The sequence below is a fragment of the Ornithodoros turicata genome, chromosome 1, assembly GCF_037126465.1.
Source record: "Ornithodoros turicata isolate Travis chromosome 1, ASM3712646v1, whole genome shotgun sequence".
NCBI lineage: Eukaryota > Metazoa > Arthropoda > Arachnida > Ixodida > Argasidae > Ornithodoros > Ornithodoros turicata.
The window spans coordinates 133,411,233-133,427,439 of NC_088201.1; the positions used below are offsets into that span (position 1 = coordinate 133,411,233).

Consider the following 16,207-nt stretch of genomic DNA (forward strand, 5'->3'; position numbering starts at 1 on the left):
TCGAATCACTGAAACATTAATAAAATGTTGACTCCGACGAATCGTTCAGCGCAGCACTATAAATCATTGCTCCACAAACACAGAATCACTTTGCCCGTACTGTTGGCAGCAGATGGCAGATGTTTGTTTACTGCACATAACATTTTCCCACAAGCTACACAGTTGCAGCAGTAAAATGGTATCTGACGTGACTCAGGGATTTCAGGACCCTTCAAAAAATCTTTAAACTGCCCATGGTATCTCTTTGAAACCGCTGAACAGGCAATACGCTAAATATTAGGCATACCTGCAGCTCAGTAGCAAAGGAACTGATAAAATGTTTGCAAAAAGAACAGCGATTTTCAACACACACAGCAACAAAATACGATACACGTCGTTACAACGACGATAGCGATGGCATAATGATGATGATATTAGTGTCACTTCCGCTGGATTGGCATATGTGTTATTTAACGTTTAACCTCCGCGGCGCCAATTATAATGAACGACCACTGAAATTAAAGGTATTACAAAAAATAAGTACTCAATAAGCACGAGCTGAAGCAATGGCAATGACGTCTGCCCGTCTACCCAATCACCATCCATCATCCATCCAACCAGTTCGAATCTGTTCAGTTTCAACCGTTGAAATTTCAAACTTTTCGGACGCGCAACAGGTAGCAGTTGGCTCTTGGCTGCACTCCACTGGTTGTTATACGAAAATCTTTCCAAGTTCTTATCTCCCGCACATTTTGTCTTGCAATTTTTGAGCATCGCGAGAACGTACGCAGTGCTGTCCAGTGACAAAAACGGTTGAACGCAGCAGAGCTCCCAGAGTACACTGTTGTGGACAGCGTTCCTTTGTTCTCTGGCTTTCAAGTTTCAGGGATGAGTTCACTCTTCATTCAGTACAACGTTTCAGTAAGTGCCTTGGTTCGCCTTGGTGCTAAAAAAAATACAGTATCACTAATTAACCTCCCAGATTCACGAGTTTTCGGTGACAGTTGAAGTCTTTTGAGTAAACGAAAGTCGACCGTTACGCTTAGCAGGGCGGACACGCCAGAACATAAATGGTGGCTAGCTCATTATCATGTCAGCCCGACTTCGGTTGTTGCATTTTTCGCTGCGCTTTTTGCGCAAGTACTTTTGTTTGCACACCATGTTTTCATAGCAACTGCATTTTTCTTTTTATAGGTGCTCGGATAATCTTGCATCGGTGGATATGAAAATAGTGGTAACCTACTCTACGAAACATCTACTTGCACATAAGCTTGACTGTAGCCCCCTGTAGTTCCCTGTGAGGTAAGGGGAAGCAGTTGTCTCTGACGTGTAACTATGTTGTCCTCCAATGTTCCTGGTGTTCTATGTGCTCCCTAATCTTACTCTAGAGGGAGCCTCTTTAATTTTTTTGTCAAGAGCGTGTTGCAAATACAGTTGCTGGAAGGCCGAACTGCTTTTCATGTACATGGTTGTCGTGTGGTTAACGAAGTCTAACTTTCTTTCAGATGCTGTGAAATTCAGTAGGCAAGTGCGATGTAGAAGAAAGAACTGCTAGAAGCTTGCTAAAGAACCGCACAACATGTACGCGCAGCAGACAAAATATTCTTCAAAAGGTACAAAACTAGTATTTCTGTGCTTAGTCGTTTAGAAACACCCATGGTATTGTACGGAGAACATGTCATTCCGTCTTACTTCACCCAAACAGCTATCTAGAAGTATTGCAACATTTGAGTTACTAGGGTTTATTCACTGGCGTCACCTCAGCGCCACACTATAGGTCCCTCGTAACGTCCTTGCATTCGTTCGCTGCCATATGCTTTTTAGGTGACTATTAACGTCGAAAATATGGAAATTGCTTGGATATGCTACAAATCACAGAGCAGCAAGTCTGAAACACCACATATAGGGCGAGTACAATAGGGCTGTTACAGTGAAGTTTGCACTGCGCCATTTCGGGCCCAAACGGCCACGTATCCCAACAGTAGGTAGTTTCATCGGCGGCTTTTGCATGGTGTTTCAAACGGTATGGTGCAGAGGAAAGCTACAAAACCTGTAGGAAATCCACAGAAAAAGCGGTGCTTCGTGAAAAGTGCGAACAACTCGAGACCGTGTATTTGAAAGTGCCGCGTTGTCTGCTAAACTACCGCGTGTTGCATAATTTGGGGCGCTGACGCTGCTGCTCACTCGCGCCACCTGGCCCAAAGCAACAGGTCCATATGGGTAACGGCTTGGATGTGGCCTACAATATGGTGGCCGATGGCAGCACATCTGCTTGCTAGCGACAGTGGCGGTCTCCTGCGGATTACGTCATGTGAATAAACTATTTGACGTGGTGATACAGCTCTTGCTTTGCAGTGTATTTTATAATATACACAATGTTTTTATCCTATACAGAATTTTTGTATCAAAGTCGTGAGAGCAGCATATATGCAGTGATGGAAATGATGCGCCAATCATGGAGTGCTTCACAGTCGCCTGCATGCTCGACGAGGCGAGGTCGCGCGCGTCACGAGAAAATGCCTGTCACATTGATGTTTCAACGATTGTGCTCTTCATTTTATGTTTGCTCCAGTTCAGGGACATTTTGCCAATGTACACCAACTCGCTCGCATTTTGCTTATATGTTCATCGCTATACGAACCGAGAGGCACGAGGTGATTTCCACGCTAAGACTGGTTTTTGATTCCCGGGCTAGCTTGGCGTGGATATTAGCTAAACCAATTTCCGACAGCCGCTGTAACTTGCTACCTTTGATGCTGACCTTCATACTTTGGATTGCTTGGCTCTTAGGCAACGAAACACATTGCGTATGTGGACATGCAGTTCACCCCCACTATGCACAGACTCCTCGGAAGCAGGTTAGGCTTGTGAGTCACCGATCTCGCGCCTCTATGTTGAATGGAAAATTTTCCAAGACACAACGAAACTGAAATGAACGTGGGGAGCGCCCATTCCACATTGTAAGTTAGTAACTATACACGCCCGGGGCCCTGTGATGGTGGATCGTGAAGCTCCGCTGAAACGTCATTTTTCCTGCGCGAATGGTTGCGCCAGAACGCTTCGAGGCACTTCCATCACTGATAATGACAAACTGTAGCAAGAGACGAGACCAGCAGTATGCAAAAAAATTTGGAACCCGAGAAAAGGACAGAGGAGGGACGACACGATACGTGTCGTGTCGTCCCTCCTCTGTCCTTTTCTCGGGTTCCAAATTTTTTTCACCATGTACCAGCTGGCCTGCACCCTTGCCCTTTTGCCAGCAGTATGCAGTTTGTCATCATAGAATATTACCAACTACCCTGCTTCAGCCATTGCAGTCTTTCTGAGATCCTCAGGAAGAGAGTGAGAGTATGTGACTACAAGATGACTGATTATCTCAAATTCATTAATTTACTCTTTAATTAGACGCACGCAGCAGCCCACAAGCGGAGAACGAATCGCGAGGCAGCCTTCCGAGCGTGCGCAGTAGGTTTCTCTCTGCGAGACTGTTTTCAACATGGCGGAGTGGAAATCCTGCTCGGCGCTCATTGGCTTACGGTTTGGTGACGTACGCATTCGAACGCTGGTACACTGTTAAAACAGAACCTCACCACATAGCACGCTCATAGCCAACCGTCATTCCGAATGATATCGTTCTGTATATTGATTTGTTGAAAATGGGAGAAGGCGCCTATCTGGGACAGATTATCTCGTCCCAGATAGGCGCCTCCCACCCTACTTCGAACAAATCAGGATACAGAATGATATTATTCGGAATGATGGTTGGCTAGGAGCGTGTTATGTGGTGAAGTTCTGTTTTAACAGTGTATGTGAACAGCGGAACGGATTGCTTACAACGCGCGCATACGCACGCACGTAGCAGAACGCACTAGTGTGAACCATGCTTTAGTTTTGGAACTGCTGTTACTAAGTCCTCTTTCATCCAACTTTTGTTCATTGCTGCCGTACTTGTGGAATCAAGTGCGCTGTGTGGATCAATGAGACACAAGACGGTGTTCCTGACGGGATCATCTCTATAGCTGGTATGGCCTCTCAATGAAAATCAAGTGGCTCGTATTAGAGAGAAGATGAACCCCAACATACCCAAAGAGGATAACTTCTGCGGGGCTCGCAATGCCTTCCTTGAAGGTTCTGGCCGGACGCATGACGGGATTGTTGGTGGGCGTCATTACGGCGCAGCAGCGAATGAAAAGCGCTAATCCCAGAATCGCCATAACAGAGATCAACAGGCTTAGTATCACGTGGTTCTGAAAACAAATATAACAATCACTGGAATAATACAAACCACACGCACTAGTTAATGAATGCATCGACAAGGGTTCTCACCAAGCGTTACATGGGGAAAGTTCACCCGTGCCGGCATAGCATGCTCGGCAGTTACCGAATGTAGGTTGAATCCTGCACTGTTAAAATAGAACTTCACCACAAAGCACGCTCCTAGCCAACCACCATATTGAATGATACCATTCTGTGTCATGAAAATTCGTTCAAAACTGGGGTAGGAGCCTATCTGGGACAAGCATAATGTGTCCCAGATAGGCGCCTCCTCCCATTTTCAGCAAATAAGACACATACTGCACAGAAGACATTCGGAATGACGGTTCGCAAGGAGCGTGCTATGTGGTGAAGTTCTGTTTTAACAGTGTATATGTAGTATGCGGGAAACTTAAGGCTGCAAACGGAAATGTCGCAACTTAACCGGTACACTCTAAAAACAGAACTTCACCGCATAGCACACTGTGCGCCAACCATTGTCATGAATGATAGGGTTATCGGTCGCTTTTGATTGGAAGACAGACGAAGCCTTTTTGTGGCAATTTTCATACAGGCAAATTGCCACAACAAGGCGTACGCCCCCCACTCTCTCCGAATCAGAAGCGATAACCCTATCATTCGTGGCAACGGTCGGTGTACAGTGTGCTACGCGGTGAAGTTCTGTTTTTAGAGTGTAGCACGCTCGTACACTCTAAAAACAGAGCTTCACCGCATAGCGCGCTCCTAGCCAATTATCATCCCGAATGACAACGTTCTCTCCATTGATTTGGTGAAAACGGGAAGCGTACGCCCTTCTTTGTTGCACTTATGGACTGCATAATGCCACAAAAATGTCATACGCCCCCTGTTCTCAGGAAATCAGGGCAAAGAACGATGTCACCCTGGATGATAGTTGGCCAGCAGCGTGCTTTGTGGCGAAGCTCTGTCCTCTGTCTCAGAGTGTATAACCAACCATCCTCTCGAATGACATCGTTTTCTCTCCTGATTTGTTCAAAACGGGAGGCCTACACCTCCCGTTCTCAACAATTCTGAGGAGAGAGCGCTGTCATTCGGGATGATGGTTGGCTAGGAGCGTGCTGTGGGTGAAGTTACGGCCCTTCCGTTTAGGGGCTTAAGTTTGCCGTTTGACTATAGCCACTCTAAAAACAGAACATCAACTCGTAGCACGGTGAAGGCCTACCATTGCACAGAATGATACCTTTATCGCTCCCGATTTGTGGAAAGCGTGGGGGCGTACGCCTTTTTTTTCAGCTAGATAAGTGTTCCAAAAAAGCAAAAAGGCGTACGCCTTCCGTCTTTAACCAATCAGGGGGCAAAACGATGTCATTGGGGATGGCGATTGGCTAAGAGCGTGCTATGTGGGTGGAATTCCGTCTTTGTTCTGTAAAAACAAAGCGTCACCGCATGACACGTTTTGCTCCAACCGCTGCCGCGAATGATAGGGTTGTCGCTTCTGATTCGAGGACAGAGGAGGGCGTACGCCTCTTTTTGTCGATTTGGATATATGATAATTGACACAAAAGGGCGTACGCCCTCCTTTCTCTTCGAATCAGAAGCGATAACCCTATCATTCGTGGCCATGGTTGGCGCCGAGCGTGCGATGCTGTAGCCTTCTGCTTTTCCTATGTAGAGTGTGGTTGGCGTTCATCGTGCTATGCGGCTAAGTTCGCGACGAAGAAGTCAAGACAACATGCATGCGTTATGCTCCTGCCATTTAGGCAATTGAAGCCAATGTTAAGTTTGAACGACTATTCTTTGCTGGATTAAGTCATCAGGGTAACGTTTTCTGCAGAATGCGATTTCTGCAGATTTCTGCAGAATGCGAGACAAAGCGCGTCTAAAGAAAGGCCATACCAGTCGGGGAGCAACTCCGATTCACGATTTTCCCGATTCTTGATGGCGACACGGTCGCTCGCTTCCGACTCCGAAATAATCACCATTGTGCATGGTTGATGTCGCGAGTTTAAGGCGGTCCAAATCCTCTGCGCTGTTTGTCGAGAGGTAAAGTGTCGGACTTTGACACAAAAGGTCCGCAGTTCGATTCGAGACATTCACGCCTTTTTGCTTGTCTCCTATTGCTATATGAGTACTTTGTTATTTTTATTTTGTTGTTATATATTTATGCTACAGTTATTGTTTCCACGAGCCACTGGCGTCTGTGTTGACTGATTATGGAATTTTTAGTTGCTCTTCGTATTGTTTTACTAGTGCATACTTACAATATGCCGACGTACAAGTGTGATCGGATAGTACCGATGGCAATATGGGCAGTAGTCAGTACACACACAGATGCTATTATAAACGAATGTTGCCAGCAGTGAGTCTTAGCACAAGGCGATTGCCAATTAAGAAATCAGGAAATGGCCAAGGAAAGGTAACTTTATATGCTATCAAAGCTCGCCCGAGATGTAGGTATCTCGGAGACTCTCAAATGGATCTACCAGCGGCTGTAAATTAGGCTATAAACACACAGCGCTTACAATGCCAGTCAGGAAAAGTCTGAGGCAGTCAGAAAAGCCAGTCTAGTGCTCGAAACAGTATTCCTTTTCTTTCTTCTTTTGTTTTTGTTTGCTGTAGTCGCTTACATGCAATTTACCTTGATAATAACTCTATTATTCATGCAAAGATGACATTTTGGTATATATATTTCTGCTAAGTAAGCATTATCAAATATATCAATTCATTTGGTGCAAAATACTTTTCAAAATTTTCGTCGCAGAATAGACTTCATATTATTACCCGGAAACTTCAGTAAGATATTTGAAAGACTCCTTTCCCCGATGTTCTCCCTTCTTTTTCTTTCACATTACACAGGCTCAGAAAAATGATGTCAGTCGACAACCCCCAGTGACAGGTGACTCCCTTTCTTCTCGGATCGGTGTGCTCCCTGGGTGCGCTAGTTTGCAAAACCGTACAAAGGATGTGAAGGGCGATAAAGGCTTCGGGTCGACACACAGCAAACCAACCAGCTCGCTTGCTACTAACTTTCCTTTCGCAACCAAGGAAGATACCGAAAGGTCGAGTGGCGAGGCCTCGCAGCGGGAGTCGCGATATTCCCAACATAGACTTTTTTCTTTCTGGATGCCAGGAGGAACGATTCGACAAAAATCAAAGGACACAGTGTAGATGTTTCTTGCTCATGTTTGTACTGTTATCAATTACTTTTCTTGATAACAGCTTAGGATTTCGGAATATCCAGTTATAATGTGATGAGGACGATGCGATGGACTGAGGATTCTCAAAAACAATCCTAAACTGACCTAACCCCTGAAAACTAACCTAGAACCCGGTTCTAACCTAGATTACCACCCGGGACGATTTTTTCGTGAAAGAACTGATGTTCTGAGGTTGGAACAACATAGAAGGGACAAATACATACAAAGCCTCAATTTGCCTAAGAAATTAACGATGAAAGTTGAAAGTCACTGAAAACGTTAGCCAGCTGTAGGACTCGAACCCACATCTTCTGGATTGCCGGTCCAGGGCTCTACCAATTCAGCTAAGCTAACACGCCTTCTCAGCGACTTCCAGGGTGCGTCATCTCAAGGGACAAACCAGCCACTCTCTCTCATTCATCCTCCTTTCACTCCTCATTTTTGCTCACTCATACACACATTCATACGACGGGATCGACGCAGGCGGCAACTGTTGAACATGAAAGAACTGATGTTCTGAGGCTGGAACAACATAGAAGGGACAAATACATACAAAGCCTCAATTTGCCTAAGAAATTAACGATGAAAGATGAAAGTCACTGAAAAGGTTAGTTAGCTGTAGGACTCGAACCCACATCTTCTGGATTGCTGGTTTGTCCCTTCAGATGACGCACCCTGGAAGTCGCTGAGAAGGCGTGTTAGCTTAACTCAATTAGTAGAGCCCTGGACCGGCAATCCAGAAGATGTGGGTTCGAGTCCTACAGCTGGCTAACCTTTTCAATGACTCTCATCTTTCATCGTTAATTTCTTAGGCAAATTGAGGCTTTGTATGGATTTGTCCCTTCTATGTTGTTCCAGCCTCAGAACATCAGTTCTTTCATGTTCAACAGTTGCCGCCTGCGTCGATCCGTCGTATGAATGTGTGTACGAGTGAGCAAAAATGTAGGAGTGAAAGGAGGATGAGTGAGAGAAAGTGGCTGGTTTGTCCCTTCAGATGACGCACCCTGGAAGTCCCTGAGAAGGCGTGTTAGCTTAGCTCAATTGGTAGAGCCCTGGACCGGTAATCCAGAAAATGTGGATTCGAGTCCTACAGCTGGCTAACCTTTTCAGTGACTTTCATCTTTCATCGTTGATTTTTTCGCATTCCGGCAATTACAGGAGCGCCGTTGTGAACAGCTGGGGGAACGGATCATAGCCGATCAAGTGCTATATCGTTATTTGTTTAAATTGGGAGAGGGGATTTTTTTAATTAACATTCATGCTAATGCTTAGTAAAACCATTGAACAAGAACCATAAATGTGGTTACACCCGCGGCGCCGCTTGCATTGTACCGATTACATCTGTTCTTCTGTTCTTCTCTCGCAAAGTTTGCTGAACGCAGATAACGCGGCAAGATGAGGAAGCGATTCTCCAACAACAAATAAATTTTGAGTACGACACGAGGTCATTCATCCCTGGTGATTTTCCAGTGTCCTGCTACCTTATACGTCTTTCTGGCACGTACGTTGGAAGAATGGTAGCCGCGTTCTTTTATAAAGGGGAGTACTACAGAATACTGAGCCCAATGACATATTACCTTCTGTATTCGTAGCAATGAAACGAAACGCATATGCCCACTATCCTGAGGCTCTGACTTCACGCTCGCTGAACGTGGGTATCGTCGGATCGTCTGACGTAGTTCTGAACTCAACCGGGACAATGGTGTCGTAGTTGTTCTCTAATACTTTCTATGTTGGTGAACCGTATTTTCAGCAGAAGTGGAGTTGTAAGGGAAATGAAACAACTGAATTAGTGGGTGTAGAGCTTTTATAACCCATAACCATCGGCCCAGAAAAAGATGTAAGGACAACTGTAACACCTGTGTCTGACCGACAGTGGAGAAATACAAGCATCCCGCGAACGATATCGCTAGTGAACTAATGCAGCGAACTCTATTTCATGTTGCTCGTTGAATGGAATGTAGATTGAATTATTCATTAACACATCAAAAAAAGAAAAAAGAAAGAACCCTCTGTCTCCCAGTTTTAACAAATCCGCAAAGCGAACGATAATACTCGGTCGGCTGTGATGTGCTTCCTCGGCTATCTAGATATAAGTTCTTACTTGCACCTATATTTAGGGGCTCTTAGTGCACAATTACCGCACTTTACCCACAACCCACTTTCTTTTCGTAGTAAACATGTTGTAGATTAGCGTTTTTCATCTTCGCTGGCTAGTCTATTTGCGAGCACAAGATGCTACGCATTACAATTATTTGATTTCTAATACAATAGCCACAAAACTTTTTCGTAATATACACCATCCCATTCAGTGGTCATTCACTGGAGTGCTCACCCTGTGTCTCTTTGGCTTTTCCATTTTCAGCCTTCTTATTTTCGGCCTTCTGACAGTTCGGCGTTATGATTTTTCGGGCTTTTGGCTTTCGGCATTCTGATGGTTTGGTGTTATGATATTCGGCCTTTTGATAGGCTCAATACTTACACTCAATCAGCCTAAATAAATGCATTGCATTTAGCAATAGCTATTCAAAAAAAGAAAAGAAGGAGAAGGAAGCTCCTAAAAGACATTGAACTCAGTCTTTATGTATAAATGAACAAGATAAAATGAAAGGAACTTGACACGCGAGGAGGTCTCGGAGCTCAAATTCCGTCTCATAGTGCGCTGATTATTACCCGGAAACTTCAGTACTATATTTTTAGACACTCCTTGGTTTTCACAGGGTACTTCACATTACACTAGACCTTTCGTTCAGCGTAGAGTCACTAGTCCAGCGAAGAATCCCCAGTGACCCCGAGCTTTCCCTTATCTTCGTAAGAAGGCCTACCTTCGTTCGCGGTTCAAAGACAGACGGGTACAGGTTCTGGGTCATCCAACGCGCAACCGGCAAGGAGTGTCGAAAGATGAAAAATACAGGAAACTGGTATCGAAAAATTGGGCGTATCTCAAAATAAAGTGGTCGACGTCCCCGCTGAAAACTAAACTACTGTAAATAAATGTTATCTGACTATTTGTGCGCGGAAACTGCCAAAGCCCACTTAGACTAACCTGAACGTGAAAATGCAAACACCGAACTTTTACTAACCTAATAATCAACTAACTAACGTGCTGTTCCCTCGCGTCCGCCTCGCTAAGCCTAAGCCTACAAAATTTACGTGGATTTCGTTCCCTAAAATGATTTGGACAGACATCGAAACTTGTTGAGTTTGTGTGGTAAATAGTGATGTCGGACTTTTAACCACGCCATATCATCGTACGAAGCAATCGAGCATTGTCATTGGTTTTCCTTGTTTCGCGGACGTGAATTTGGGTTCCGGAAAAGACAGTTGCTCATTGCGTGGGCGGAAATAATTGTGCAGCGGTCGCTTGATCCACTTTTCTTATTGGTTCTCGTGAAGCGTTGATGAAAAATAAATAAATAATAAAGATCAAAATAAAAATAAATCGATCAATAAAAGAAAGAAAGAGAAGCACAGAGAAAGCTGGCAGTTCTACATGCCGTTATCCTAAGGAACATTTATCTGTGTGTAATCCGCTTGCTCACTGTTTCAAAATTGCGTTGAAACAGCGTTCAAACAACAGCTACTTTGCTAGACCCTACACAACACCGTGAAGTGACAAAGGTAGTTGTTCAGTTCCCGCGAGTTCAGTGGCCTTCTGGGTGAACCGTGATTGTTTGTTTTTGTCTGTGTTTGTCTGTTTTTGTCACTACCTCGTCTCGGGTTTTCAATTTCGTGTTTATTTTCCTTTTGTGTTTGTTACGTTTTTGTTTTCTTATTTTGATTTGTTTCTTCCTTTCTTTTTTATTTTTTCTTAGCCGGGAATAGCAAGCCGCCGTAGCGCAGGCTAACCTTTGAGAGAAGGGAGTCACTGAAAAGGTTAGCCGGTATGCATAGTAACACATTCACAAGTTGGAAGATTAATTTCTAATCCAGAAGTGTGGATGGTAAAAAAAACGTGGGATCGTCAGCGGGGCTGCGGACGGTTCCTCATTGGACAATTCAACGCTAACATGCAACAAACATTAAAATGATATAAAGTAATAAAATAATAATGAACAGCAAGCTTAGGCGTAACAGGCACTGGAAAATGCTTATTATGATTTCTCACAAGTGATACATCACATAACTGCGCTTCATACAACGGAGATACTGAGGCTAGATTCCGAACATCTTGCATAATACACGCGTTTGATATTCGTGCCGATCGCTAGGTTTCGTGCGGCGTTTAGTTCAGGGGCCTTTTCCCGGGTCTAGGACATTTCAGTGCAAAGCGTTAGAGCGGCGGGGGATCACTGCAACGTGGGTTCCGAGAAAAATAGTCCCGGGAATGGCTATCACGATGTAGACATAGCGTAATAAACAAAAGGAAGAGGGCGGCTTGGCATCAAAAGTAGTATTGTCAGGGAATTTGATTTACATAGAGAAGAACGTGCTTTATGTATTTTTTTTTTGCACTATTATAGATTTGCACATTATCTGCATGTGTTCGTGGTTTGTCATGGCTTTTAAACTTTTGGGGCATTCTCTTCTTTAATATTTTGCACCCCACGTTCTAGTTTTTTCAACGGTAGATGAAGAATTGTTTTGTCAGTTTGTAGTGAGTATTATCTCGAAGAGGGTATCTTCAAGTTTCGGATATTATGCAATTTGAATTCAGTTTGTTGAGGGCGTGCCGGTTACATCTTTGGCGGAAGCATATGATTAGACGTTATTCCCATGGATATAACGTCTAATCATATACAAGGGCTTGTATTCCAAAATGTTACCAAGTTACCATGTCTCAGTGTTCAGAGGGAATATAGCAGTTCCTCACTCTTAAAAATGAACTTCACCGCATAGCACGCTCCTAGCCAACCATTATCTCGAATGGTATCGTTATCTGCCCTGATTTGTTGAAAACAGTGGCCGTACGCCTTTTCTGTGACAATTATGAACAGCATAAGTGTCACAGAAATGGCGTACGCCCCCCGTTTTCAACAAATCAGGGCAGATAACGATATCATTGGAGATAATGGTTGGCTAGGAGCGTGCTATGGGGTGAAGTTCATTTTTAAGAGTGCTGTATTCCCGTTTGAATAGAAAATGTGCACGTTCCCGTGGCTCTTCAAGTTTGCATAAACGGAACAAAAAGTCTTCAATCATGAAACAAGCCGTTTTATCGCATTATGGCCATTCCGTCACTGATTCATTGAGATGAACTATGTTAAAAAGTCGACAAGCAAAAGATTGTTGATTATTAAAATTAAATTTATGACTATCGCATCTTACTTTAGCAATACTTTCCACAACCGCCTCTTCGACATGCCTAGGAAGCATAAGTGCATCATTAGTCGTGAAAGTATTGATTTTACTGTTGAAAGGACGACCAGTTTATGGCTAGAGAGTCTAACAGCTTTTGGAGGGGCACCACGGTGATATATGGTTGTTTAGGCCTTGAAAGTACATGGCCATTACCAAGGAACAATTATGTTGGAATACAAGGGGAATAACGTCTAGTCAAATGCTTCCACCAAAGATGTAACCGGCACGTCCTAAACAAACGGAATTCAATTGCATAATATCCGTACCTTGAAGATGCCCCCTTCGAGATAATACTCACTACAACATTAAAAAGCAGTTCTTCATCTGCTCTTGAAAGAAGAAACTAGAAAATGAATATCGGTACAGCACCTACCAGAACATGGGGCGCAAAATATTCAGAACATAGGGCGCTACAACAGGCCACGAACACATGCAGATTAGGTCTGAAATCTATAATAGTGCACAAAAAATACATAAAGCACATTCGCCTCTATGTAAACAAAATTTCTTGACAACACTACTTCCGATGCCACCCGCCCTCTTCCCTTTGTTTTATTACGATATGTCGACATTGTGACAGCCATTCCCGGGACCATTTTTTCGGAATTCCTCAGCAACGTTTTGCACCAAAACGTCCGTGCACCGAAACGTCCGTGCACCGAAATGCCCGTGCACCGAAATGCCCGTGCACCGAAATGCCCGTGCACCGAAATGTCCTGCACCGAAATGTCCGGATCCCCCTTTTCCCCGGGGACATTTTCTTCCCAGAGTAACTGGGTGTGGTTTCTTACTCGTTGTTTATCGTGAGTAAGGAAATGAACTTTGACACACACATAGAGAGAGAGAGAATGTGGTGGTGGAATATATGTGCTTCCAACATTCCTTTCAACATTGTAATACACGCATGTAAACTAACAGGTTGCAGCGCTAGATCTGGCATGCTGATTACTATCTGCAGTTCTGCTATCTATAACTTTACGTGAAAAAACTAGTGGCTTTGTGCGTGTACTCATGATTATGTGTAAATTGGTGACTCCCTACGCCCTATTATAACCTGCGAACCCTCATTGCCGGAGTAGCAAAGTGCGACTTTGCGAAAAATTCCATTGAGAGAGATGTCGGCCCAGGACCCACAATCCCCACGGGACAGCATGAAAACAGACATGTATCGTCACAGAAGCCAGCAACGGCAGTGTAACAAGAACTCAAAATTTAACTTTCATTCCGCAGTCAGCTAGGGACATTTTGTCCGGGGACGATGGTTCCTCATTGCGTGGGCAGAAATAATGGTGCAGCGGTCGTTTGATCAATTTTTCTGATTGGTTCACCTGAAGCGTTGATGAAAAGATAAAGTAAAATAAAAATTAAAAATCGATAAAAGAAAGAAAGAGAAGAACAATGAAAACTGCAGTTGTAAATGCCGTTATCCTAAGGAACATTTATCTCTGTGTAATCCGCTTGCTCGTAAACGTCTTCTCTTTCGTCCCTAATACCCAACCCTTTTTCATGTAATCATTGATGTCAAATAATAAACATTCATGACAAATAAATCAGTCAAATGAATAAATGACATCTTTGGACGACGCTCCAGTATGGTATTTTCTTATTGTAGGTCAGTCACAGACCTTGCAGTTGTTCTCTCATACTCTCGATGTCCATGAACCGTATCTTCAGCAAAAGGGGAGTTATACGGGCCATGAAACAGTGAATAAATGAGTGTACAGCTTTCATAGAACATAAACATCGACACAGAAAAGATGCAGGGGACAACTGCAAAACTCGTGTCTGGCCAACTGCAGAAAAATACTAGCAGCTAGAGAACGATATCACTAGCGAACTTGAGCTTTATTTTTACATTACGCGGGCTGCGACAATGCTGTCTCAGCCGATAATCCCTTTACGAGCAGCTAAGTAAGCTTTTGTTCTGGTCCCCAAGGCCATGCCATAAGTCAGCGGTCCATGAAAGTAAAAAGGACAGAGGGACCACCAGGGGGTACGGTGCGCACGCGCAAGCTTAATCGGCGGAAGGATACGGTCCGCGCGATTTTGCTTTCGCGTCACCAGATGGCAACACAGAATGTCGTGTTTCAGACGTGTTTCACTGGGCTTCGGTCGGTTTTACATACCACAGACACCATACCACAGACACGAATAAACACAGACACGACGCGGTCCCCAAATGGGGACGCGGTCACCACTTTCGCCAACACCACACCACCGACACCACCCCACACTGTCTCCGCCGTTGCCTCCACCAGCCTTCGCTACGAGCCTGGATAGGAGCGGACAGTGACAAAATCCGTGGCCAACGGAAGCAGCGGAGCAAACGTTGCGTTTCCGGAATTGCGCCTGTTTCACCGGCTAAAAATAGCCACGTTCCCTTGGCTGATTCAATATAGCTATGGTTACTAGAAGGGGAGGTTTCAAGACCGCCGCGCGTTTCCTTCGAGAGAGCGTGGCCCCCCTGCGCGATCCCGCCGCGAGGGGACAATCCGGCGCTTCCATCAGGGGCGCCGCAGGGCGCCGTCAGTTTGGAGTACGAGTATGTTAGCTAGAAAGGGTGGTACCCCGACCAGCGAGAGACGCGCACGCTCCCGCTGGAAGAAAGGCGCAGATTGCGCTGCGAGCCGGAGGTATGCGCTCTTTCCCCAGTCGGCGGTTCGCATTTCGATGAGTTTTGCCAATAATCGCGTTCGGAAGCATTTTCTTGCGAGTTTATTTTCAGGCGAGACACTACGAACAGGGGCTACGTATATTCCTGAACAAATGCGGTGTTTTCACATGATAACAAAAAACGCAATTCGTACGATAACAGCCGACAGATTCTAGCGAGCACAAAAAGCTCCCGCGGCTGCTCCAATTACATGTTATACCTTTTAGTTATCCGCCCTTTCCTCAGCAATAACGGTACTTTACTGTACAAACAGAATACATTTATGACTATTTATGACTAGAACATTCTTACAGCCCTGCCCAGAAGTCCTGGCCACTAGCATAGCAGCTACCGCAACGGAAATAAAATAAATATTCAATAAATAATAACTAATAAATAAATAAAGCGCTTGGCCTGGTCTTCCTGCGTGCTACATTAGTTTTGTCGAGACCGTTTGGACATATTCCTGCGTACTCTTCTCTGTGTCTGTCGAGGTTTACGCCCTTTACGTAAAAATAAAGCCTAGTGATCAAATAAAACTTGCACACAGCACCTGTTAGTTCATTTCTGTGGAGCTCACAACCAACTTGGTGGTCAACTCATGGAGGCTGTCAGGATGTAATTTGTACATGTTGAAAGATCTTGTGAAAGCTGCTTCAAAGGAAGCAGGGAAGAAGGGAAGGGTACTTCAGTACCGACGTATTCAAGCGACGATAGCGATGATAGCAAGCCTCGATGCAAGCCTCGAAACCGACGATAGCAAGCCTCTTGCGACGATAGCAAGCCTCCCCCAGGATGGCTAACATTTCCTACCCCTTAACCAAGAACAAGTATTCCCGGCGTC

At 44.6% G+C, this 16,207-nt stretch overlaps 1 protein-coding gene across 1 annotated transcript in view; it reads right to left on the reverse strand.

The window, feature by feature from the left end:
• Nucleotides 1-16,207, reverse strand: part of LOC135385509 (disintegrin and metalloproteinase domain-containing protein 10-like) — a 147,267-nt gene that overhangs the window by 11,513 nt on the left and 119,547 nt on the right. Inside the window, exon 14 of the mRNA XM_064614861.1 lies at nucleotides 4,063-4,226. Coding sequence (XP_064470931.1) covers nucleotides 4,063-4,226 — 164 coding nt within the window. The remainder of the gene's footprint in view (nucleotides 1-4,062; nucleotides 4,227-16,207) is intronic.